This window comes from Daucus carota, chromosome 1 (assembly GCF_001625215.2).
Source record: "Daucus carota subsp. sativus chromosome 1, DH1 v3.0, whole genome shotgun sequence".
Classification (NCBI taxonomy): domain Eukaryota; kingdom Viridiplantae; phylum Streptophyta; class Magnoliopsida; order Apiales; family Apiaceae; genus Daucus; species Daucus carota.
Genome location: NC_030381.2, coordinates 38,918,007 through 38,942,329, shown reverse-complemented (window position 1 = coordinate 38,942,329; position 24,323 = coordinate 38,918,007). Strand labels below are relative to the sequence as shown.

Sequence of the window (24,323 nt, the reverse complement as noted above, 5' to 3'; positions counted from 1 at the left end):
AAAACTGATTTGTTCCATCCTGCTGCTGCTGATTTTAGCGACTTAAGTTTTGAGGAAAACGATGAGTTGTAGTTTTGAGACCATTTTGTGCACAAAAGTTTTAAGAAATCTTTATCCTCAAGCCAGCAGTTGAAGAAGCGAAAAGGCTTCGGACCCCAGTTGAGCTTGATGTTAGTCAGGCAAATGGGTTTGTGGTCCGAAGATTTCCTGTGTAGAGCTTTCAGGACCCAGCTTCCACTATTAAACCAGTCAACTGAAATAAGAGATCTGTCCAGTCTGCTCCTTTTGTTCGAATGTCCATACCACGTAAATGTAGAGTTTGACAGACTGACATCCATAAGCAACGAGGATAGAATAAAGTCGTTGAAACATTGACTCTCCAACTTATTAAAGTGACAGTTTTCTTTCTCATTTGAATCACGCACAGCATTGAAATCGCCTATTAGCATGATATTGGAGACATTGTAATGTGAGATGACATGAAGTAGTTCTTCCCACATACTCTGTTTATCTCTGAGTTTCTGAGGGGCATAGATATTGATGCAGACAAAGTCAGAGCCGTCCACCTTACACTTGCCTGTAATGAGCAACCAATTTGCTGTATGGGACTTGTCTGTAACCTCGACTAGAAGTGGGTTCCAGAAAGTCAGTAACCCCCCCGATTGTCCTCTCGCAGGAGAGTGCTCCCAACCAATGTTTGATCCTAAACCTAATGAGTTAATCATGTGAGCATTCCAATGGGAACATTTTGTTTCCTGGATGCATATAATTGCTGGTCTTTCATGCATCACCATTTGACGCAAAACAAAACGCTTTGCAGAACTCATTAAACCCCTGATATTCCAACTGAGATAAGATTGTAGCTCCATAAAATAAATACTATGAGATGAAGCTGGGTGAAAAGGCGGAAAAGTTGAAGATTATTTCTTCAGATTGAGTCTGATTAGCTCCATAGACTTTTCTTTTGAATGCACAGGTAGTAAACCCATTAGTACTCCCGTCTCATAGATTGCCTCCCCTTCATCAAGATTATTATTTAAACAAAAGTGAGTTATCTGCTTTAGGCCCTCTCCCTTTTTCTTCTTTCGTTTCGGAAGACGAAAATGTTTGTTTATGTGCTTTGCTGCAAAATTCCTTGGACGGCCTCTTCTACTTTTCACCTTAAGATTATACAGATCCTTGATGATATTGGGATGAGAATCAGCCAAAGAGTCTATATCTTCCACCGAGGCATCATCCACTATAGATTTTTCTTCTTCAGAAGGGCTACAATCTAGAGAGACAGAGGAATCATGGTCACGAGGCTTCCAATTTGACAAATTTGTGTGGATGGTATTATCCGTGACAGCTTCATCTAGCTTGGGATAGGGGGGGAATGGAATCACATTGTATCTTGGGGTTGGTGGATTTAGGAGAGAAGTGGAGACTTCATTTTCACTTGCCGCATTGTCTTCACCATCCAGTAACTCCACTGAGTGCAGACCGTTATCTTGACTATCAATTGCTGTTTCATCATTGCGATTATTGTCAAGAATTGAACTATGAGACTCACTTCTAGCCTGGGACTGGTTCTCATGGAAGTTTTCACTTGAGGACTTTGTTTCCAATGGGGTTCCAGTATGATCTACACACTCAAATTCGGAGACATTGGACAAAATCTCAACATCATTAAGCTGCGCACCAAAACCATGAGATTCCACTAACCGAATTTTCCAGACCTTTTTCATCAAACGGATTGACTTTGTAACATCAAAATTTTCAAGACAATGTGTTTCAATTAGAACTTTTGGGGTTTGATAAAACTTCTCCTCATCTACTGTTTTGCAGTAGTGTTGTATCTGGCCCCATTCATCAAACAACTTTTTGAAGTTCTCCTCCGTCCAGCCTAAAAGTGGGAGACCTCTAACTTCAACCCAGGCCCTACGAGTGGGTATGAGATCTTCTATCCGGACATTTCTTATCTCAGCAAACCCAATCTCTAGAAAATCTCTATCTATCTGCTGGAAATATTCCTTGCTTTCAAAGTACACCAGAAAGCTATTGCCCGTCAGCCCTCTGACTTTGCCCCCATGAACCCCTAAGCCTTCAATTATCATTTCTACATTGCCCACAGTCTCCGGTTTTACAGTTTTAACAAAGAGAGAGGTTTGTGTTACCTGAACCATTTCTTCATTTGAGGAAAGGGGGATTTCTTCCAAATTGCTTCCTTTTTTCCCTTCTCCTGGCTCAGACAATGGAGGGGACGCCAAGTTTTCCGACGAAACAAAATAGGGCTCTTCCAACTTTTTTAGTGGAGCGTTTTCCGTACTCCCATCCCTGTTTAGATTAAAGCTATTTGTTTTCCGAAACATGCTTGGACTCTCCCCAACATTTGTGGTTGATTTCCTCTCCTTTGCCCATGAAAGATACAAATGGGTGTTCTTTACTAGTTTCCCATTCAAGGCCTTTATGATTTTCTCCCCTTCTGTAAAGTTGGTTGTTACTACAAAACCTATTCTATTGCCATATCGGTCTCTTCTTCTGGGAAGTATAACATCTTTTATGTGACCTTCTTGCTTGAAAATTTGCCAAAGGTCACCTAGGTGTATCCCAACATCAATTCCAGTGAAGAAGACAACATTCTTTTTTTGTGGTAAATCAGACCGAGAAGAGGCTAGGGGGCTTGCTACTCTGGGGATGGGATGAGCTTTTCCCTCTCCGTGCAGTAGAGTGTTCTTATATGAAGCCTTATTCTGTGATTGAGAGGAGACCTGGACATTCGAGCTCCCCTCTAGAGTCTTATGATGAATTTGTCCTAGCGCTAAAGAGAGAGCTTTGTCACTTCCTTTCATAGCATCAACAAACACAGAAGGTTCCACTAGAGATTCATAAGCTAGTAAAAAAGACCTCAAAACATTTAGCTGATTGATCTTAGAGTCTTTTTTAAACTTTGGGGAAAAGGCTCTGTACTGTGTATCTTTAGTTTTTTCCAGAAGTCGGAGAGAGTTATAGTGAATCTGATTTAACGCCATTCTTATCCCCTCCTGGTTCCCTTGCCTGACCAAAATGCGAGTGTTCGGATGGACATACCTTTCATTAGTTCGCAGGAATCCCAATAAGAGCGGGTCGATATCAGATGTCTTTTCTCCCTGTGCTGGCGGCGATATGACCAAGTTTCTGGCCTTTTCCCACCATCCCTTGTTGTGTAACACTTTGTGAATTTTCCAGAGAGCATCCTCTTCCCCGTTTACCCCTTCCTGTACCAGATCCGGTTTAACCACTTTACTTAGGAAGATCACTCTAGCCCGAGCTGCAGGGATGAGCGATTTGTTGCCTTTCATTATAGCTTCCACCATTTCTGTTTCGAGAAAGAACCAGTGCTGTAAGATCTCCTTCTCCGACATAATCATCTTCTCTCTGTCTTCATCCTTGTTGCTGTGAGTAGTCGTACGACCTCCGGAGCTGCTATTGTCCGCTGGGTTTTGCCCCTCGGTTCTTGCCATCTTTTGAAAGAGTGTAGTAAGAAGCTGAGTTTTAAATTAATATGATCTATGGTAGCTTGTTTTTTTTTTCCACTAAGGCAAAAATTAACCTCATCCTTGACTTTATGTAAAGGATAAATAACTCCGGTATGTTTTACTCATGTTGTAACATGTATACTCTATCTAGTGCATGCATGAATTTAGTTTTCACATATGATTAATTATTATCAAAGTAATTTTAAATCACATACATTGTATTTGACTGATTCTTGTTTTGAAAAATAATGAATTATATTTATAAACATATAGAATTTCGGTAAAATAATAAAATATTATTTTATCGATAAAGTAATAAAATATTATTATATCGATAAAATAATAAATTCGATAAAGTAATATTTTTTCCCGGTCCGAGGAATATTACTTTAAAGAGGTTTAACTGTAGTTGATCTCAGATTTAATCCATCAAACAGTCAAACACAGCCGAGTTGCTTGCATAAAAAGACCTTAATCTACAAAATCTTTAGAACAATGATTTAAGATATCGTTTCTTTATCAATAAAATGAAAAGATACTCTATATTCTACATAAATATTAGAGTATCTTTCTATATATCCTTTTGATGAAACTATACATTATCTTGATCATAATATCCCTTCAATCGAACTCAAAATCAATAAATCGATTTTAAATATTTTTACTTTATTGATCAAAATTGTAGAGTAATCAGTTTCAAAAAAAATAATAAATTGTAAAATAATATAAGTCATCAACATCCGTAAAATTTATTTTCAAAGATATAATAAACTGAACATTTCTCCGAATCAGAATCACAAAGCCACACCTCAATGTCTCCAATCACCATCCTCACTCTCTCCCTCCTCTCTTTCTCTCTCGTCTCTCTCCCTCCGCCGTCTCTCGCCGGAGAATCCTCCAACGCCTACGACCTCCTCGAATCCTACAATTTCCCGGCAGGCCTTCTCCCAGTAGGCGTCCAGGGCTACGATCTTGACCAATCCACCGGTAAATTCAGTCTTTACTTAAATGGTTCCTGTAGTTTCTCAGCTGAAGGATCGTATCAGCTTAAATATAAGTCCACCATTAGCGGAAAGATTGCGAAAAATAAGCTCACTAATTTAAGCGGAATTAGTGTAAAGATACTGTTTTTATGGCTTAATATTGTTGAGGTTGATAGAAACGGTGATGAAATTGAGCTTTCTGTGGGGTTTGCTTCTGCTGTTTTTCCGGTGGGGAATTTCGATGAATGCCCGCAATGTGGGTGTGGGCTGGATTGCGCTAAAGCCAGGAATAATGGGCTTTTGAGGAAGATGAAATTGAATTCTTTTGTGCAATCAAGTTAGGTGCTTTATGTGATTTACACTGCATTTTAGGCTTTAGTAAACTGTTACTACATTGTATGTTGCTACGGACTAAGAATTACGGGAATTTGTCAAAATGGATTAAAAGGATGTTTTTTTATCTGATGATTCATCTTGTATTTCAGTGTTTAGTATGTTTACAAAGAATGTGATCTATGTGCATTTGTCTGGTATTGATGATGTAAGATGTTTACAAGTTATTGAATAAAGGGTTTTAAATCTATGTATGGTTGGATTCTTTGGAAAGGTTTAATTTGTTTGTTAGTAGAGATTAGATGATGTGTTGAGTAGGCTGTGGGGAACAAGGATTTTTGGAGGAGAAATGTGTTGCTCACAATGATATAACAGTCTAGTGCTATATGTGCTTAATGGCTAGCTAATAGTCATTCCTATGGATAATGCTACCTCAAAAACTATTTCTACAGAAAACACTTACCTAAGGTTGTCCTAACAAATTGTTGCCCCATATTCTGTATATATAACTTTAGACTAAGCTAAGGACTCTAACACTAGAAGCCTTCTGTTGCAGTCCCCAATCTCTGAGGGAAACCCTGCGGAAGCCTGTAGGCTTGACCAATTAAGTTATCCCACACTTATAACCCTCGTGCCAGCTTCCATACTCTTGTAGTTCATACGGTTTTGACTGCTTCTTACTCGCCCAATGAAATGCTGCCATGTGTAGGGTTAATGGAGACGCTTCCACATAGTAATCACCTCTTGGACCCATAATCAGTAAACCAACTGCTAATTCATTAGCTGAATCCCCTTCGGATCCCCTAATTTCACCCCCTCCTGCTAGCACTACAAGAGTCATCACTCCACTAGTTCTAATCAGAGCAATTGGCAGCACCGCCTGGTTTTGACAATTCTTTGGCATTCACTCCCTGAGCTATACATAGTAAATGAATCTGATGGAGCAATCACCACAAAGATATCTCACTTCACTCTCTTTCTACCCTTAATCTCTCTTAATTTTTTTTCCTACATACAAAATAAGATTTCAATCTTCGACCTGCTTAATCATTAGAGTTAGAAGTGTTTGCATTTAAACTAGGAATTTCAGGGCAATCCGGATTGCGGAGAAAACTTCATAAAGGTATAGGGACCAGAGTTGCAAAGAGCACCAATCAACTCTGAGTGTGGATAGGGTGTTCACTGTTAGTGCTTGCTGAAGCTGGATCAGCAGAAGGTCTGATTGAAGCTGCAGCCTACAATCATTTTACAAGTGATCAGTTCTTATTTTTGATTCTTTTCTTAGTTTTGTTTGTTGCACAATTTTATAATATTAATTAATTCTTGCTGTAAAAGATCTTGAGGAACTGAGGGCGTTTTTTGAAAGGTTATCACTTACGCTGTTTACAGTTATGAGTATTGAAGCTTGCAGAGTTATGGTCTAGAAGCCAGGATGTTGCTATGAGATATTATCTATTTCAATTAAGTTCGAAAATTCTCAGTTTTGGAACCTCTTTTTATTGCCAAGGTGAGTCTAGAGAGGCGAAAAAGTGGAGATAATTTCTCAAGGGCGAACAATATAAAAGTCTAGATGGCAGATAATGATTTTCTGTCATGTATTAGCTTAATCATATAAAAACAGTCTCTTAATCTACTTGTGTTTTCGAATACAAGGGGAGTGTAGTCGAAAGTACATAATGCATTTCTAATTTTTTGTTATCTAGTGGTATTCAAGAATATCTTGAAGTAAATTTTGTAAGAATGCATTAGCTTATGCCTTATAGTTGTAGTAAGCTGCAGGTTGTTTCACTAATTGCTTCCTGGAAGACCATTGTTAAGAGCTGGAATCTGGTAAAGTTTAGGTCTCCCAAGTGTCACAGGGTGAAATTTTGTAATGACTTGTTGGTTCCTGTTATGCAAAGAAACAGATTATATATAGTTTCAAAGTTTTGTGGAAGTAGCCAAGGCGGGCAGATATATTTTCTTCAGTTGTAGTCTTAATATAAGTCTTGTAAGCGGACCTAGTAATGCAGGACATCTCAATCTCATTGTGATGAATTGGAGGGATACAGAAAAGTCGCACAGCAAACGGAAGGATCTCTGATAGCCTAAAACTTTACTTAGCTATTATGGTAGATTAGTGAAGTATCTCTGCAGCAGGACTGTGTACGACCTACTATCTTTACAGAGAAATAGTGTGTGTTGCCTTTGTTTCCCTTTGTCAATACAGACAGATGGTTAGTATTGCATACCCTGAGTAAGACAATGTCATTGTAGAAGTGTGCGCAGAAGGAGAAGGGAAGGAGTTTGTGAAGTGCAAACAATCAAGAGAAACATTCTCAGTGAAGGAGGTATCTGCTAAATGTATGGCAAATAGCAAACTTGTATGAAATTATCATCCTCTTGTCCTATTCATATGCTCCAGGATATGAGTCTGCAAGTCTGTTAATTTAGATTTGCTGGCTTTTGCATTCGGTTCTTGAATCTTGATGCTTTACTTTTAGAATGAATAGTAAGTAGCCTTTCAGATCTCAAAAGTGGATGCTATATTAATAAATAGAATATGCCAAGTGAGTGTTTGGTTTATAGTTAATTAGTCCGTTAACGAGAATTGAAACTTCAATCTCATGCATAAATGTTTGGATTGGTTATTTGGTTGTATGGAATAGGAACCTCAATCCTTCTGCGTAGTTAAATCATATCCTTCTCATCCTCTGGATTTCCTATCATTCTCATTCCCATACCCTCCATTTCCATTCTCGATTCCCATTCCCAACCTTAATCCAAACACCCCTTAAATTCATTGTATTTTTTTTTTTGGTATTATATCGTTCACTTCACTTGTATGCAGGGATGACACCGGAGCATTTATAAAGTTTCTGTCTTTACAATAATTAATTATAAGGATACAAATGGCGAAACTGATAGATGCGGTATCAGTTCATTACAGCTCTTGATATCTTTCTATCTAATGGACCACGCTAATCCATCTCTCTCAAAAAATTATACCAATTCTGACTCCTGACGCAACTCAGGAGGCACCCATATCTCCGATCCAATCATATGTAGATATTGCTTAGCATATATATACAGTATATACTCTTATGCTTCTCAGGTCAACCAATTTTTAGTTACAGGTGAAAACCATGGAAGAAGAATCCCCAAGAATCACCGCGCCTTTGCTTCCTGACAACGAGCCCCGAAGATGGTACCACCACCTTACCAATCCCCTCCGCCTCAAAACAAGCCTCTCCTCGGAGATCAGTGGCTCTGTAGGCGACTTAGGCACGTATATCCCGATCGTCCTAGCTCTCACTCTTGTTTCCCACCTTGACCTCTCCACCACTCTCATCTTCACTGCCCTCTACAACATTTCCACTGGCCTCCTGTTTTCCATCCCCATGCCTGTCCAGCCCATGAAGTCTATTGCCTCTGTCGCGCTTTCAGACTCCCTGACTCTACCGCAGATCGCCACTGGTGGTATCTGCACAGCTGTCACCCTTCTGTTCCTCGGCTCCACGGGACTCATGTCTGTGCTCTATAAGTACATCCCTCTCCCTGTCGTCCGTGGTGTGCAGCTTTCGCAAGGACTCAATTTTGCGTTCTCTGCTGTTAAGTATATCCGTTATGATCAAGACTTTGCTGCTAACAAATCTGGAGGGGCTCGTTCTTGGTTGGGTCTTGATGGTCTGATTTTAGCGATATCATGTCTGTGCTTTCTTGTTTTGTCAACAGGGTCGGGTGAATTAGGGCAACCTATCCATCCGGGAGAAACCGTGAGTTCATCAGATCGTTTTAGGAGACGCAGATTGAAATTATTGTCAGCTATTCCAGCTGCTCTGATTGTCTTCCTAATTGGGTTATTTTTGTGTTTTGTCAGAGACCCTTCAATCATTAAAGATTTAAAATTTGGTCCATCCAAGTTTCATGTTCTGACAATCACATGGGATGACTGGAAAATCGGATTTTTCAAAGCCGCGATCCCTCAAATTCCATTATCTATACTAAATTCGGTGATTGCTGTTTGTAAATTGTCCGGTGATATGTTCCCTGACCGCGAAGCTTCAGTGGCGAAAGTCTCAGTCAGTGTTGGACTTATGAATTTAGTTGGTTGCTGGTTCGGTGCAATGCCAGTGTGCCACGGTGCAGGAGGCCTAGCTGGTCAGTATCGATTTGGTGCTCGTAGTGGCGCCTCTGTCGTGTTTCTAGGCCTCGGAAAATTGATATTAGGACTGGTATTTGGGAATTCATTTGTGAGGATATTAGGAGAGTTCCCAATTGGGATATTGGGAGTGTTATTGTTGTTTGCTGGGATAGAGTTAGCAATGGCATCAAGAGATATGAACACAAAGGAAGAGTCTTTTGTGATGTTGGTGTGTGCTGCTGTGTCTATGACAGGGTCTAGTGCTGCATTGGGATTTGGATGTGGGATTGTCTTGTTTTTGTTGCTCAAGTTGAGGGAGATGGATTGTTCTAAGATCATGGGGAGCTCTGGTTCTGTATCAACTAAAGATAGTCCTGATGTTTAAGAGCTCTATTTGCAGTACTCCACTTCATTTATCATTTAATGTATAATTGATTAAAAATTCAATAAATTTTTATAGATTTTCGTTCTGAAATAGCTCTGTATATGAATTAAAGATGTGGCTCTTACTAGACTTTAAGTCTGGCCTGTCAGTGTATAAAGGTCGATTTAGGCATATGAATGTGTAATGTGTATAAATATTAAGCACGTCTCAAAAACTGATCATAACTGATGAGTGAATGGTATAATTGCAGCTTGCAGGGGATTGATACGATCCGGACTTTCAGCCAGGCGATAAAGTTCGAGAATAGTACATAACAATTTGTGAACTCTAGTGACGAAATCTGAGACATGGTACTTTATATAGCAAACCAAGTACTTATGGAGAACTAGATATTTATTTTAAAATTATTAATTACTCCCTTCTTTGCACTCTTCTGTAAATTATACTCTGTGAGAATTATACACTTTATATAGCAAACGAAGTACTTGAGATAGAGAACTAGATACTTATTTTAAAATTATTATAAAATATAATTTTAAAATATGATATTTAAAATTTTATTTAAAAACAAAGAAGTTAAAAGTAAGTTATAAAATTATACATTACAAGAGAATTAGGGAGATTAAAATACATTCTAATCGGCAAAGTTGACAAAATTATTGACATAATCCAGTGGATCGGGCATCTCTACTGTCAAAAACTCAAAATACTTGTACTTTTATAGCCATGGGCTTATTTCAACTTGTCTGGCCACAAATCTCGGCCCATAAAACAACCCAAAACCCCCAAAATAAAACTCACTCAGTTAATCTTTCAGGTCTTTCAATTTTGACAAAAACAAAAGAAAGCTTGTGAAACAATGGCGGAGATGAATGTAGGCAGCGAAGTTCCCGTCAACAATACAATTTACATCAACAATATCAACGAAAAAATCAAACTTGACGGTACTACTCACGACTTTTTCGCTTAATTTCATTTATTTGTGTAATTATGTTATGTATATTTGCAATGTGTGTGTAGTAAGGTTTGAAAAATTGAATCTCGATGCGTTTAAGTTGAATCTTGATGTGTTTTTTACAGAGTTGAAGAAATCACTGCACGCTATATTCAGTCAATTTGGGAATATACTGGAGATTCTAGCTTTCAAAACCCTAAAACATAAGGGCCAAGCTTGGGTTGTTTTCGAAGATGCTTCGTCGGCTTCTCGAGCCATTCAGAAGATGCAGAATTTCCCCTTCCACGATAAGCCGATGGTTTGATATATAAATATGTATAGGAATTTAGAAATATTGTCTTCGATTTTTTGAATTGAATTTATTGTTTGAATGTTTAGTTAGTTGTATGATCTTTTCTGGCTGGTTATTGCGTAGATACATGTATGAGATGTGTACTCACGCTCACACGCTTAAGTAAGTTTTATACTAAGATATTATGTTTTAGTCTTCCTGGATTACATAGATTACATAAAAGTGACTCTTCTAGATATTTGGCCAGCCAGTGTATGGATATTTTAGTGCTATAGTATGCGGTGAAGGGATTGGAGTGTTATATAAACTATCAGGAAGTATTTTCTTTTAAACATAATAATCCCCTTGACCCTCATATCTGTGACCAGATCTCCTTGACCCTCATTCTCTGACTAGGTATTGACAACTCTATGTAAGGCTCAATTGGTTGGGCAGAATGGAATACAATTGTGAAAAGAATCAGTGGAGAAGAATGATGGAGCGGCGGGGGGGGGGGGGGGGGGGGGGGGGGGGGGTGTTACACAATATGATGTGCAGATTTTTCATGGGGTTTATGAAGGGTACGAGTAGGAGGAGGAAATGCATTTTAATTTTAATTTGTTAAGTTCAATGTTGTAGGGTACTAAGATTGTGCTTGTGACTACAAATTACTAGATTTAGTTTTTTTGACCTCATTTATTTCTTTCAACCAACCACAGAAATCGTTTACTACTAAGAAAATATATTAAGAATCATAACCCTAGAATGCACTTCATGCGATTATGTTCCCTTACTGTTGTAGAGTTTATGATAGATGATATGTTTATATGTTCTAGTTATATCTAGGAAAATAGCTTTCTCACTACTTTTTCTGGCTACACTTTTGCTAATTATTGATATATCAACTGGCAGAGGATACAATATGCAAGGACGAAATCTGATATTATTGCTAAGAAGGATGGAACTTTTGTGCCACGTGAAAAAAAGAAGAGGCACGAGGAGAAAGGTAATATCTTTTCCTGTGAATGATTTAAGCTTAACAGTACAGTAAGTTGCCAGATGTTGCTAATTAGATGGTCATCTTTAGTGATAGCAATAGAAATTTATACAAACGAAACTTGGCTGTTCAAGAGTAACAATTTTTGTTCCTCACAGTTTTAGGGGAATAATACAGATCAATGTTTACTGACAATATTATGATCAAATACAGAGTGCCTGAAGTCGATATGGTTGTATAAGTGGATTCATACTAGTTCAATTTTTGGGGTTCTAATATTACTTTTTAAGGGCTGTTGAGGTGTTTTATGCTTGCAGTGATCACTTTATGGCTTTTGTTTATGTCCGAACGACTAGTTTGACAAATTGAAATATGCTTGGGCCATAACTATTCTGCAAATAGCAGAATCCGGTACTGGAATGTTTTCTTTGGTAACACACGTAAATGTAGAAGTGACCATTTTCTACAGTAAGGAAGAGTTTGTTGGCTGGGCAGTATCTAAAAATTTATTTTAGAATATTACTAAGCGTATTTCGAAATAAAGGTAATCAGCCTCTGTAATGTTAAATAAATTTAATAGTTCAGGGAAAAAATGCTTGTGTTATAAGCTCAATTTAAAAGTTTACAGATGAGGTAGAGCCAAACATATGAAGCAGCTATAGGGAAACCATTTGGTATTCCAAAGAAATATCAATCTGGTGTCTGAGAATCCTATGAGTTGTGAAATAGAACCAGATTCCCACAGGGAAATGTTTTCTACTTACTAATTAATGCACCGTGAACTTTTCTAGTAATGCAAGTTACACCTAGCTGTCATCTAGAACCTGGATTACCTTATTGAACATGGGAAAAATAAGGTTCGACATCCAGAAGATGTCTATTGGTTCTCCTCTTTAATGGCTTTAAGTCCTCTATATATTGCCTTAGCATGTAGACAGTGCTGAGTTACATATTTAGAAACTGTTTTGTCACGTAGATCATTATTGGTCTTTATATTGTTTTCTATAACTTGTGTCATTGTGTGGCATTGGTATTGAGGTTTACTACTTTGATTACATACTCTGAGAATGAAATGTTAGTTAATATTCTAATAAACAAAAATCCATGATTTGGGATTCGGACAGGTTTTTAAACGCTATCTTTTAGCAATTTGAATGCTTCTTTTCTTTTCTTTTTTTGGGTAAAAAATTCGAATACATTTGAGTCACAATTGTCTCTGCAAGTACATTTAACTCGATAAATTTGAGTAACATATTTTTTAATTGTATTCTAATTTCTAGATGTTTCTTGTCAAACTAAGTCACTAAGGTTTTTTTTTTTTTTTGTATATGGTAATTCTTCGGCCTTTAAATTAACAGAATGTGGATTTATCTGTATCTGCTGAAGCCTGAAAGATTCTAGAGGTATATGAGTGGTAGTAGCTGGTAGCTAGTTTTAGTGAATCTAGTAGTGAAATGCCTGATTGGTATTCTTACATGATTATGAATATGATCATGATCATTTTTTGTAAAAATATAAGTCCATTAGGCTCTTCTCAAATGGAAATGTCGGGTAAACCTTTCAGTGGAGGCAGAAGGATTTTGTGAAACTGTTTCAAATATGCCATTGCTTGTTCCATAATTATGACACAATATTACGTGAATATACAAGTGTTGGTTTTTGGCATGTAGAATGACAGTTGGTATAAGAAAATTTATGGCATACTTGTTTTGGATCCAATTCTCTTTTTTAATGTTTTGTTTTCGTGTATTATTTTGGATTAGTAATATAATCTCACTGTTTCTATAGGAAAGAAGCGGAAAGAACATGATGCAAATCAAGCTGCAATGGGATTGAATCCTGCTTACAATGGTGCTTATGGTGCAGCTCCTCAGGTTAGCAGATCATTTAGTTCTATTACTGCTTTTCTTTAAATCTTTTGGGAAACATAGATTTGTGGATCTGTCTCAACCTGTTATCTAGGACTTTGTAATTGGGTATTATATTAAAGTGCCCACTATTCTCATCAAAAACTATCAAGTGACTACTTGATCTCCACGGAGACTCATTTAAGCCACTATAAGCACTATATATATCATTTTGTTAAATCTTGTAAAATATTAATGAAAAAGTTTTTAAAAAAACTGATGATGTGTTTGCTACAATTTTTTTTATATATTTCTTTGTAATTTTCGGTTCTAGTTCTTTTTCGTAATCCATGTGGCTCACACATCTGCTGATTAGGATTCTATTAAGTTTTCAGTTAATTATTTTTCAATATTTAACGTAGCGATATATATAGTCATGTTTAAAATGAGTCCCCGTGGAAATGGGGTAGTTATCCTGATAGTTTTTGGCGAGAATGGTGGGCACTCTGATATAAAACCCCTTTGTAATTTGTTTTAGGATGCTTTTGAATAATTCAAAAGCTGACTCTTACATGTTGCTAGTTTCTTTTTATAAATACATGGTGCTAGTTAGTATACGTATATCGATGAAATGATTATGTATATACTTACAAATTACCTATGAAGGTGCGATAAGTTTTTGTATTTCTTCTATGCAGTCATTAATTCTCTATTATGTTGCAGTTGTCACAGATACCATACATGGCTAAGTCTGCTGTTCCTGAGGCTCCTGCTCCACCAAATAGCATTTTGTTTATCGAGAATCTTCCCCATCAGACAACTCCAATGATGCTTCAAATGCTTTTCTGCCAGTATCCTGGGTTTAAGGAAGTCAGAATGGTGGAAGTCAGACCAGGGATAGCATTTGTTGAGTATGAAAATGAGGCTCAGTCAACTCAAGCTATGATTGGACTCCAAGGATTCAAGATAGTGCCCGAGAACCCAATGTCGATCACCTACGCCAAGAAATAGAAGGGTGTTTATTTAGCTGTGGTTTTATTAATTGTAGTAATCTTGGGAGTTCCCGGGGAAGGGAAGTGTTTACTTGAGCTATGGGGCATTTAAATGGTCTTTTATCAATCCAAGTAGATGATGTAATGGTTTGTGACTTTCTTTAATATTGTTAGTTCTGCAGAATTACTGTAATTATAGCACTGGATTTAGCTGAGTTGATATTTTAGTTCATAAACTGGCATTTCCAAGCTTTGCTAATTTTCATCGAAATGCCAGACTTGACTTGCTACTACAAATTAAATCAGATGTTGTGATGGTTACAGAAGTTCTTTTGTTGAATAGACAGCTTACAAAAATAGATTTTCATACAGTAAAAATATTAGAAGGCGATCTCTAATTATAATTACAAATCATGAATATATAAAATTATTTTCATGCTTGACTAGTAGTGCTTGGGACTGACAAGGATAGATTTTTACTCCTATAATCATAATTTACTGCAAAATTATTACACAGTTATGGTTTTCTAATTAATTTCCGACTCTCAAGGATCTCTAACAGGAGAACAGTTTACATAGATGGTGTGCGACTGTGCGTCCAACACTCCAAACACATATCTCATGTCTCTTCTAACCAATTAAAATCATACCCTCTCTAACTCAACTTTGTGCTTTTCTAACTGGTCTTGTAATTCCTTCCTCCATCCTTGAATCAGTTTTTCTTGCTTCTTGATAAGCTCATTCTTCGTTTTCAGCTCTTCTTCCATCACAGCAATATCCTATCAAACGCCAACAACCAATGAATCAAACTCTGGTTTCACAAAAGATATCCAGAATGAGATTCAATACATACATCACAAATTGACCATAAATACCTTCTTGAGCAGTTCGGCGTTGGTTGGTTGATCCTCCCGCTGCAGACCTATGAAATAAAGCTGGAGCTTCTTTGCAGCCTCCATAAAGTCTCTGGCATGTCTCTCCACATCAACTAATAAAACATTGCAAATTAAAAAATGTTCAACTTGAAATTTTAAAAAAGTATAGCGACCTTCTTAGTTCATTTAGAAAAGGCAGAAGTGGATTTTTCCAGTCTGAACATAGTACAAATAAAAATACGATTGACAACATAATTAAACTAGAAATCATGCAGGTACTTATGTAATTAAGAAACAACACCAGTTGCAGCATGCATATTAACAATCATTTAAACCACAATACATAGGATCGCTTTAAATTCTCAATTTAGTAATCTTTGACAGGTTCTGAATTTGACTGAAAACTTCAAACTTGTGGCTTGCGTAATTTTGTAAATGATTACCCTCGGTGTTTCTACAGCAGGTTCAACATAATGTAAGCATCATTGGGTTTTTTTTCTTGATTTCGTTATGACATACTATAGTACTCAATAATAAAGCTCGTTGCAATTTTAAAAAAAATGATATGGAACACATGACATGAGAAAAATGCATTCTTACTGCACAACAACAATGGTTCTCACAGAACTAACTTATAACAGGGCTTAGGATCCTCACAAATATAAGATCCGCTCAAACCATCAAAGGTCGAAACAGATGCTAGCATTACTAATACACCTGTAAATTGTAATCTGGTACCGGCTTTTCTTTTGGTTCATACTGGTAGTGGGGTACACTGTACAGAGAAACATATTAATTTAGCTGATTCTTATTAACTATGAGAGAACAGTAAATAGTGATACTATACTACAGATAGTTCTGTTTTTGGTCTTTCTCAACTTCAGCGAGTTGGCTTCTACTGTTTGGAATTGGAGGCGAGCTCGTAAGCTCCCTTGGCCCAATTAATGATGTATTAAAAAAATCAATCCCTTATGTTGTGTTTGGTTGGGGAGAATGGAGTAGAATGAGTAGAAATAAAAGAAACTACTAGAGGTAGGAGGGGAATTTTCGTAAAAAAGTGAATGAGTGCGAAATTGTAATGATGAGATTTGAGAAGAAATTGGGTATATGAGAGAATGGTGTATTCCTTCTCAAATTGGGGGTGTGACTTCTGGTATATAAGGTGTAAGTGTATGGGGGGAGGAACGAAACATCTGAATAATTGTTTATAGTATAGTTCAAATTTCATTCCATTCCTTCAAAATTCATTCACCCCAACCAAACAACATTAGTCTCTTGTGTAATACATCATCTTAGCTGAAAGTCTTTCAAAGTTCAGATTTCTAGAAAATATCGAGAGCCTGTAGGAACAAAATTACAAACTGCTTTTAAAGTCATCTTTCTTACTAGTATAGTCAATAAGAAAATCCTTACTATTTAATACTCCCTCCATCTCATTTTAATAGTCTTCTTTTGTCAAAAAAAAAATAAAATCGCACAATACTTGTCCTCTTCCTCTTCTTTACCCAATACAAATTTTATACTAGTTTCTAGGTTGACTATTATCATTAGCTCACACAACATTTAAAAATTGTCATGCAAATGACTATAAAATTTTAAAAAATGGGTGAACACTTGGCTATATTCTTGTGTAATTAATGTTATTATGATGATAAAAATGAGAACAAGACATCATATTTAATGTTTCTTAATATATGTAAAATTTGCAAACAAGAAATGAGATGGAGGGAGTATTAGATATCACTAATTTAGGTTGTGTTTTCTTATGCTTTAGTTTGATACTTATTCACCTGTACTTGGAATGATAACAAATAAAGTTTTCAGTCAGTTGCCTGCATAGTTGGGAAAGACATACTTCTAACACTTTGATATACAGTTACACAATAATCAATCAAGTGAGATCTGTTGATTCATTATTCTTGGTTACCAAAAACATTTCTCATGGATCAGAATTTCCAAACTTGAAATAAAGAAAAATTAAATAAGATGATACATTGAAATGCCTCGCGATTGATAAAATGTGCGCACTACATAAATTAGTGGAAAGGTCATGAAATTTAGAAACAAAATGGAGGAATGATAACTAAAGAAGTCACACATTGAGAAGTGAACAGAACTAAGTATTGTGCTTTTGTCTCCATGGAAGCATGAATTAGAATATGTACAAAACAAATAGACACTCACTCTGATGTGAAGGGTGGGGCGAACGGTCAATCGCTTGAAGCTCTCTTGCTGGCAAGCATGGAAGCAAAGCAGCCTCGAGAGCCATCACACAAGCAATCATATCCTCTCCTGGCAGAGGAGACTGCATCTGTGCATCAGCAGGTGGCTGTTGATCCAATAGCTGTCGATCAGCCATTCTTAGGCTTTCTAGTAACTACCAAGTTACAGGAAAAACGCAAGGGGTCCAAATTTGACGGTACCTGCTACCAAAAAACCCATATGCATTACACATACAACTAGCTTTACCACAACTTACTAAACTCTTAATTGCATAATAATTTAGATCAACAAAACGGCAAAACCTTAAACAAACTGACTGTCAAAAAACTCCAAGGAAAAACAATTATAGAAGAATGATTTACATTATCACAAAAATTCTATCTTTCGGGCAAAAGACAAACATAATGCACTGTAAGTCTGTAACACTATTAACTCAATATCAAGGTCATAATTATCACCCAACTTTATACATATTCAAACTGCTTATATTTGACATTCTTCAAATTATCAAAAAGTATTGAAGCTAATACCACCAAGATCATAACTTGCTCAGCTTAATCGAATCAATTCATCTTATAACAACATTAAAACCAAATTGGTCACAGTATATTAGCTCAAATCTATCTAATAATTCCACAGACTTATACAGTTCAAAAAAAACCCAATCAAGAATATATATATACATACACGCATACACACGAAAATACATGAAAGCAAACGAGTTTAAAGATGCGAAGATTACCGGTACAGGAAAGATCTGATTGGTTAATACACTCTTGGTGAAGCGAAACGAGGCTTGTAGAATAGAAGGGCTCCTCTGCAACTAGCAGCTTTTGAATGTTAAATTGTTAATTAACAAAATTAGCCCCTTTCTGCAAAAAATAAAATTTAAATAAATTTTTTTAACCTCGTTATAATTCTAATAGTTCTATTGTTTTATAACTGTTGAAAAAGGAATTTATGGTCCTTTCAATAAGAAATTGGGTAGAAACTCTTTAAATTAATACTCGGTAAATTAATAAGCTTTCTAAAAAAATACATTTGTCTGGTCCTAACTAGAGCCAATGCAAAATAATAAGATTTTAATTTTTTGGTAGATCCTTCTATAATTTTCGGGCTCAAGAAAATATAAATAATAATTCATAAAAACTGAAAAAAAAAAATATAATACACTCATCTATTGAAATATGATTCAATACTTGTCTGTTGTCAGTTTTCATTTTAGATTTCGCAACACTTCTTGTGAGATATGGGTTGAATACTTAATATATTCATGTAATTTATATATGTCATGCTTAAGAATACATTGAAAACATTTATTTTTCTTATTTACATTTACTGTACAATATTTCAAAAGTTATTATTGATTTCCAATACAATTACTAATTAAAAGTTTAATCCCAAAACAGCTTGAATGGTACGATCCCAAAACGGCTTGAATGTAGCTAAGAGGCATAGACTAATTTATCTTTTTGTTTGGTATATTAATTTATATACAGTGTGGTTTTTGTTTGGTATGTACAGTATAAACAGCTAAAAACTCTTTAAATTAATAATCATTAATTTATCGATAAATTAATAATTCTCTAAATTAATAAATTTCTCCGGTCCTGATATTATTAATTTATAGAGTTTTTGCTGTAAAAAAAGGGTTTGGATTAGATGGTGATTAGTAGATTATTTAAAAAGCTAAAATTCTTAATTTCTTTCTTTTTGTTTATTTATTTAAATATATTATTAATTGAACCAATTATTTTCCTAAATGTTAATGCTGTAGAATTAAAATACTTTATTTTAATTAAATTATGTGAAACCGGTTGAGCATATAATTCATTTAAAAAAGTCATGATTATGATTGTCACATAATCATGCAAGTTGGAAAATTAATAGTTAAAATAATGTTAAGAAATAAAATTGTGTATTTAAAGACCGAATATAAAATATTATGTTATTTTAAAACTATCAATAAAATATAAATCATATTTTAATATTTAATTTTATAATTATAACAATAATTACAATTTACATGTATATTGATCACATCACACCTCTTAAATATCCATCTATTTTAAGAAAAAGAAAAAGTTCGCTGATGAACGGGACAGTAGTAGTGTGGGGATATGTACGGGGAGTAGTAGAATCTAGTAATCCAAAGAAGGTGGCGATAACACGCAAAGCAATGACGGATAAAGAAAAAACATCCCTTCCTTTATTCTCACGCACAGACCCCATCTATCATCTACGTCTTCCTTTTTTTCCCCAGCTACACCTTCAATTCCTCTCCACACGCCCATCACCTTTGTTTCTTTCTCTCTTCTCTGCTAATTTACAAACTCTTATGCATGCTCCTTAACCACATTAGCTATGTACTCATATGTGCATGTATAGATTTACGCAACAGGGAATCTGAATAATTTTTGTATACAAAATGACTGCCACTTTTGAAAACAAGAATATATAATAGCACTAGTGATGTACAAATTTCCTTGGCCTCTTTAAACTTAAATTGGAGAGGAACAGATCTATCGCGCGTGTTCACAAAATTCGATTTAAATTATAATAATTTCAAAAATTGTATGAATATAAAAGAAACTAGTGCATTGTCATTAGTATGAATGTAGAATACAAAAAGAAAAGTATTATAACATAATATGATCCTCATAAATTTTCATATTTTCAATTAAAAAATTCACGGGAAACTCAGATACGACTCATACAATCTCCGATCTCCGATATTTTCATAATTTATTAACGACATGAAGGCAAGTTTATACTTCAAAGATAAGAGAATTGGTCATCTAACAAAAAGTATGTAGTTACACATAACAAAAAGAAAAGGGTATGTAGCAGATGCAACACTGTAGGTATAAATAAAAGCAACAATGAAAAAAGTTTGATGAATCGAATCCCGGCGGTGCACACACGGGATTACAATGTAAGAAAATGTCGTTGCGTGCGAATGCAAGAGGGGGTTGTGGTTTGTCTTTGTTTACCAAAGCACAGAAAACTTGCTCCTATACGTAAGCTACAAAAAGCAGCAAGTAGCTAGCGCAACATGGATCCAATATCAAGCCTAGTTTCGCGCTGCATCAAATACACACACATCACTACGTGTATTATGGCATTTATATGGAGAGGTAGAAAGTATTACTCTTGTGTATTGATTAGTTTGGACTTAAAGGAGTCTAGCTAGGTAATGATGTCACTCACTACTCTTGAGCACTCAGCTTCACTTTTGGCCCTATAAATACAGAACCTCCCTTGTCTTCCTTCTTCATTATCATCTCTGGGCATCTCATCAACTGCATGGATGAGCAAGTCCCTTGTTGGAGAAGCAGGGCACGTGCAAACCGATCCACTCCGGCCTATTTGCACGTGCTCCCCTTCTCCAACTAGGATTCCTCATCACATATATATGTGTAGTAATGCTCATCTTCTCATCTCACATTCTTCCATGTGTGTTGTGTTAAGTGGCCATGCATGTTTATTCAAAGCGAGACATGCATGGTTTGGCCATGCATGTTTATTCAAAGCGAGACATGCATGGTTTATGCAGATTGCAGATGTTAAGTAGTATAGGCATCATCCAAGGCAAATGGGAAACTCAATTGTATACAGTACTTGCCCACTTTTTACTTGTCTTAGTAATTATCTTGTATCTAAAACCAGCTACGTTTAGGGTTGCATTATATTAGTACATAGTCTTGCTACACCAATTGATGAAACAATAAACATACTAACACTTTCAGAAAGTGCATGGTAGCTAGCCTTATAGCTAGTTCAGGCAGATAGCTAATAGTTTATTTGAGGAGTTTGTTAAATTCAATAGCCTCTTTGGGCAAAAAATAATAATTCAATAGCCTCTGAAAATATGTTTTGTGCTTAAACAAACTTAACTGCATGCTTGTTATATTTAAAATATTATTGTAAACCTGAAAGTTGAAAGACTTTTATAAACAAATATCTTTTTCCTTAAAATGTACGCTACTAATATTTTGTTTAGTTAAAAAGAATAGAATGAAATTGAACAAATTGAACAAAATATTGTGGAAAATGTAATGAAGTATTTCTCTCATATTTACCGATCATATTTAGATTAATTTATTTTAAAAACGGATTTAATCATTAAAATTTTATTTTAATAGACTTATAAAAATATGTTAATCTAAATAAATTATTAAAATTTATTTTAAATTATCATTTTTAACAAAATTAAATTTTAATGAATGTTTAGATTGAAATATAAAACAAATATTAAATATCACGTTTACATCGAATATAAGATAGTCCTCTCTAAAACTAAAAAAATCAAAAATTCTGATTCATGAGACTTTTTCAATATTCGTTTTCCCACATTATATTTAATAATAAATACAAATTCTATTTGATGAAAAGTGAATAAATTTTGGGCTTATTCAAAAGTTATATGAAATTAATTATAATTAAAATTTTATAGGCAAATTAAATATTTTTATTGACTTATATTATCTTTTCTTTTCTTTGTATCGTTTGAATATATTAAAGAATTAAGTTAAGTCGTCTTATCGTCTTTGAATAATTATGATGGAATGTAATATTATTGCGAAATATAAGTTAGGTTTTGTTATGAAAGGCTCAATATTTAAATATGATTGCAATGAAACAATCCTTAGTTAACAATATCAAAATATCAACCTAAAATGTAATATTATTGTGAAATTCTTATTCGTAAGTTAGATTTTGTTGTGAAGCACTGAATACTTGAACATGACTGCAATGAACAATCTAAGTGAATAATTGTTGTTTAACAATATCAAAATATTTAAGTGTATAATTGTTGTTTAACAATATCAAAATATAAAACGAACAATCTCAATTAATATAAGTTACATTTTAAGATTTGAAATAAACTCGTTACTTAATATGATATTAAGAATTACATATCAAATTATTGGTGAAAAATAATTATAACCTAACAATAACAATCCGAATCAATCCAATCCCATATAGATTTTAAATAAACAACTTACTTAGAATATCGGTAATATCAACTCGAAACAGTCTGAAACAACTTGATCCAGTATAGATTTTGAATGAAGCAGCTATATAACATTATCAACGTGAGATCGAACGAAAAATTAGATGAATTGGCTATCAATATCGACGGGAGCAATCTAAACCAACCCAACCTCAATCAATTTATAGATAGAAAAGTTGGATTAGATGAGATATTTTTTTAAAATTGACTAGAATTTTATAAAACCAGATTAAATAAGTTGAGTTAATCAAATTGCAAGCGACCTGCTCAACCTATCACTGAACGCTGCTGCAAATTGCACCGAAAACAAAAATATGCTCTCCAGTTATAAATCGTAGCTATAATCATCATTGATCACAAGTCTCCATAGATATTCAAAGAAGCTTAGAAATTGAAGCTAGGATCATTATTGATCATAAGTTTTGCATTGAATCTGTTGGAATGAAATTATTCTAAAGTCAAAATGAGCATAAGTGTGGTGGAATATGGGTACACAAAGAAATGATTCGAGTTGGAGAAGATTTGAATAAACGGGATAACAAGGGTGAGCAGATGTGTAAAGCTATGTCCTCCCAGAACGCCATCGCCATGTGCAATCTTTTTGGTAATGTATGTAAGCAATGATACATGTTACACACTTGCAAGACCTCACACGCAAGGTCTCGATCTAGAGTCGGTGGTGACTTCATCCAAATCTATACAAGTTCGAATTCTTCAGGATGTGTACAATTTGTGTGTGGCTTTATAGTGACAGTAGCTTCCTCTTGCAGCCTTGCTTGGAATATTTATTACACGATTCTACTATTTCTTGAGGACCACTTTGCTAAAGCCTAAAGGGGTGGGGATGAAGTTAATGCTTATGCGTGAGAAATGTACTTTGGTTTGTAACTTTGTGACCTTTTACTTCTGCAAATTGGGGGATTTGGTCTCGCAGTTATTCGGGTGTGGTACCTCTTCATGGCTCTGCTCTTGAAGATCTATATCATATTTACACGTCTTGGACTTCTTTGATTTTGCCTCACTCGGGGGCTAGTGTTGCTCATAATACCTTTCTTTTTGTGTGATGTGATTTAGTTGTCAGGTTAGGGATTGCATCGCTTACTTTTAAGGTTGCGTTCATTTGGATGAAATAAAATGAGAATATAATTGAATGAAAAATTATAAACAACTTGTATGAAGAAATAAGAAATTATGCGACAATAATGACTAAATAAGAGTAAGTCTAGAAGATTGCAAGGAAATATGATGGAATATGATGGTGAAGTGTAACTAGAGCATTCCTTCCTACATGTGTATATGACAATTGAAATGAGCATTTTTTCTTGAATATGTGAGTTAAATTTAATTCTTATATTTTGGAATGAGATAATTGAAGTGATGAAAAATATAGACATTTAATCTGGTCATCCCTAATTATATAACACAAATTTCATTTCATTCTCTCATCATCCTATTCCATCCAAATAAACAGTCTATGAATTCTAAAAATAGAGGAAATATTACGTAATTTGCATTCATGTCCGTGCACTATAAAATTTCGGTCTCAAATTTAAGTCCAAGAATGGGATGAAGGATAGAGGCAAAGAGCTAAGTGCAGAGTTAATATAAACAAATGCTCGATATTAATCATATATCCTTATTAATTAAATTAGGACACTTGAACCATAAAAATTAGGCTCGCAATTTGACAATGAATTTTATGATTTTTTTTTTCCAATTCGAAAGGACGTTAATTAGGCTCGTAATCTGATAATAAATTATGATATGATTTCCTTCCAATTCGGAAGCACGTTGATAGAAGTATTGACTCTATTGTTTAGAACTT

General features: G+C 35.1%; 4 protein-coding genes across 4 annotated transcripts; 3 read left to right on the top strand and 1 right to left on the bottom strand.

Annotated features, from left to right (window-relative positions):
• The first annotated feature begins 4,256 nt into the window (after positions 1-4,256).
• On the top strand, positions 4,257-5,067 carry LOC108193808 (uncharacterized). Its single transcript, XM_017360635.2, has one exon. The coding sequence runs from the start codon at positions 4,310-4,312 to the stop codon at positions 4,820-4,822; it is 513 nt and encodes a 170-aa protein (XP_017216124.1). The 5' UTR covers positions 4,257-4,309; the 3' UTR covers positions 4,823-5,067.
• Positions 5,068-7,653: 2,586 nt separating this feature from the next.
• LOC108205421 (molybdate transporter 2) lies at positions 7,654-9,411 on the top strand. The gene has a single exon (XM_017375375.2). It carries the CDS (start codon positions 7,939-7,941, stop codon positions 9,319-9,321), a length of 1,383 nt encoding a protein of 460 aa, XP_017230864.1. The 5' UTR covers positions 7,654-7,938; the 3' UTR covers positions 9,322-9,411.
• Positions 9,412-10,119: 708 nt separating this feature from the next.
• On the top strand, positions 10,120-14,625 carry LOC108205193 (U1 small nuclear ribonucleoprotein A). Its single transcript, XM_017375033.2, has 5 exons — positions 10,120-10,265; positions 10,402-10,574; positions 11,460-11,553; positions 13,333-13,418; positions 14,115-14,625. Exons 1-5 carry the CDS (start codon positions 10,181-10,183, stop codon positions 14,400-14,402), a joined length of 726 nt encoding a protein of 241 aa, XP_017230522.1. The 5' UTR covers positions 10,120-10,180; the 3' UTR covers positions 14,403-14,625.
• A 151-nt stretch (positions 14,626-14,776) lies between these two features.
• Positions 14,777-18,356, bottom strand: LOC108205194 (mediator of RNA polymerase II transcription subunit 28). The gene is made up of 4 exons (XM_017375034.2): positions 18,224-18,356; positions 17,443-17,681; positions 15,259-15,371; positions 14,777-15,162 (listed from the first exon to the last, which is right to left on the bottom strand). The coding sequence occupies exons 2-4, from the start codon at positions 17,615-17,617 to the stop codon at positions 15,028-15,030; spliced, it is 423 nt and encodes a 140-aa protein (XP_017230523.1). The 5' UTR covers positions 17,618-17,681; positions 18,224-18,356; the 3' UTR covers positions 14,777-15,027.
• Positions 18,357-24,323: the final 5,967 nt, after the last annotated feature.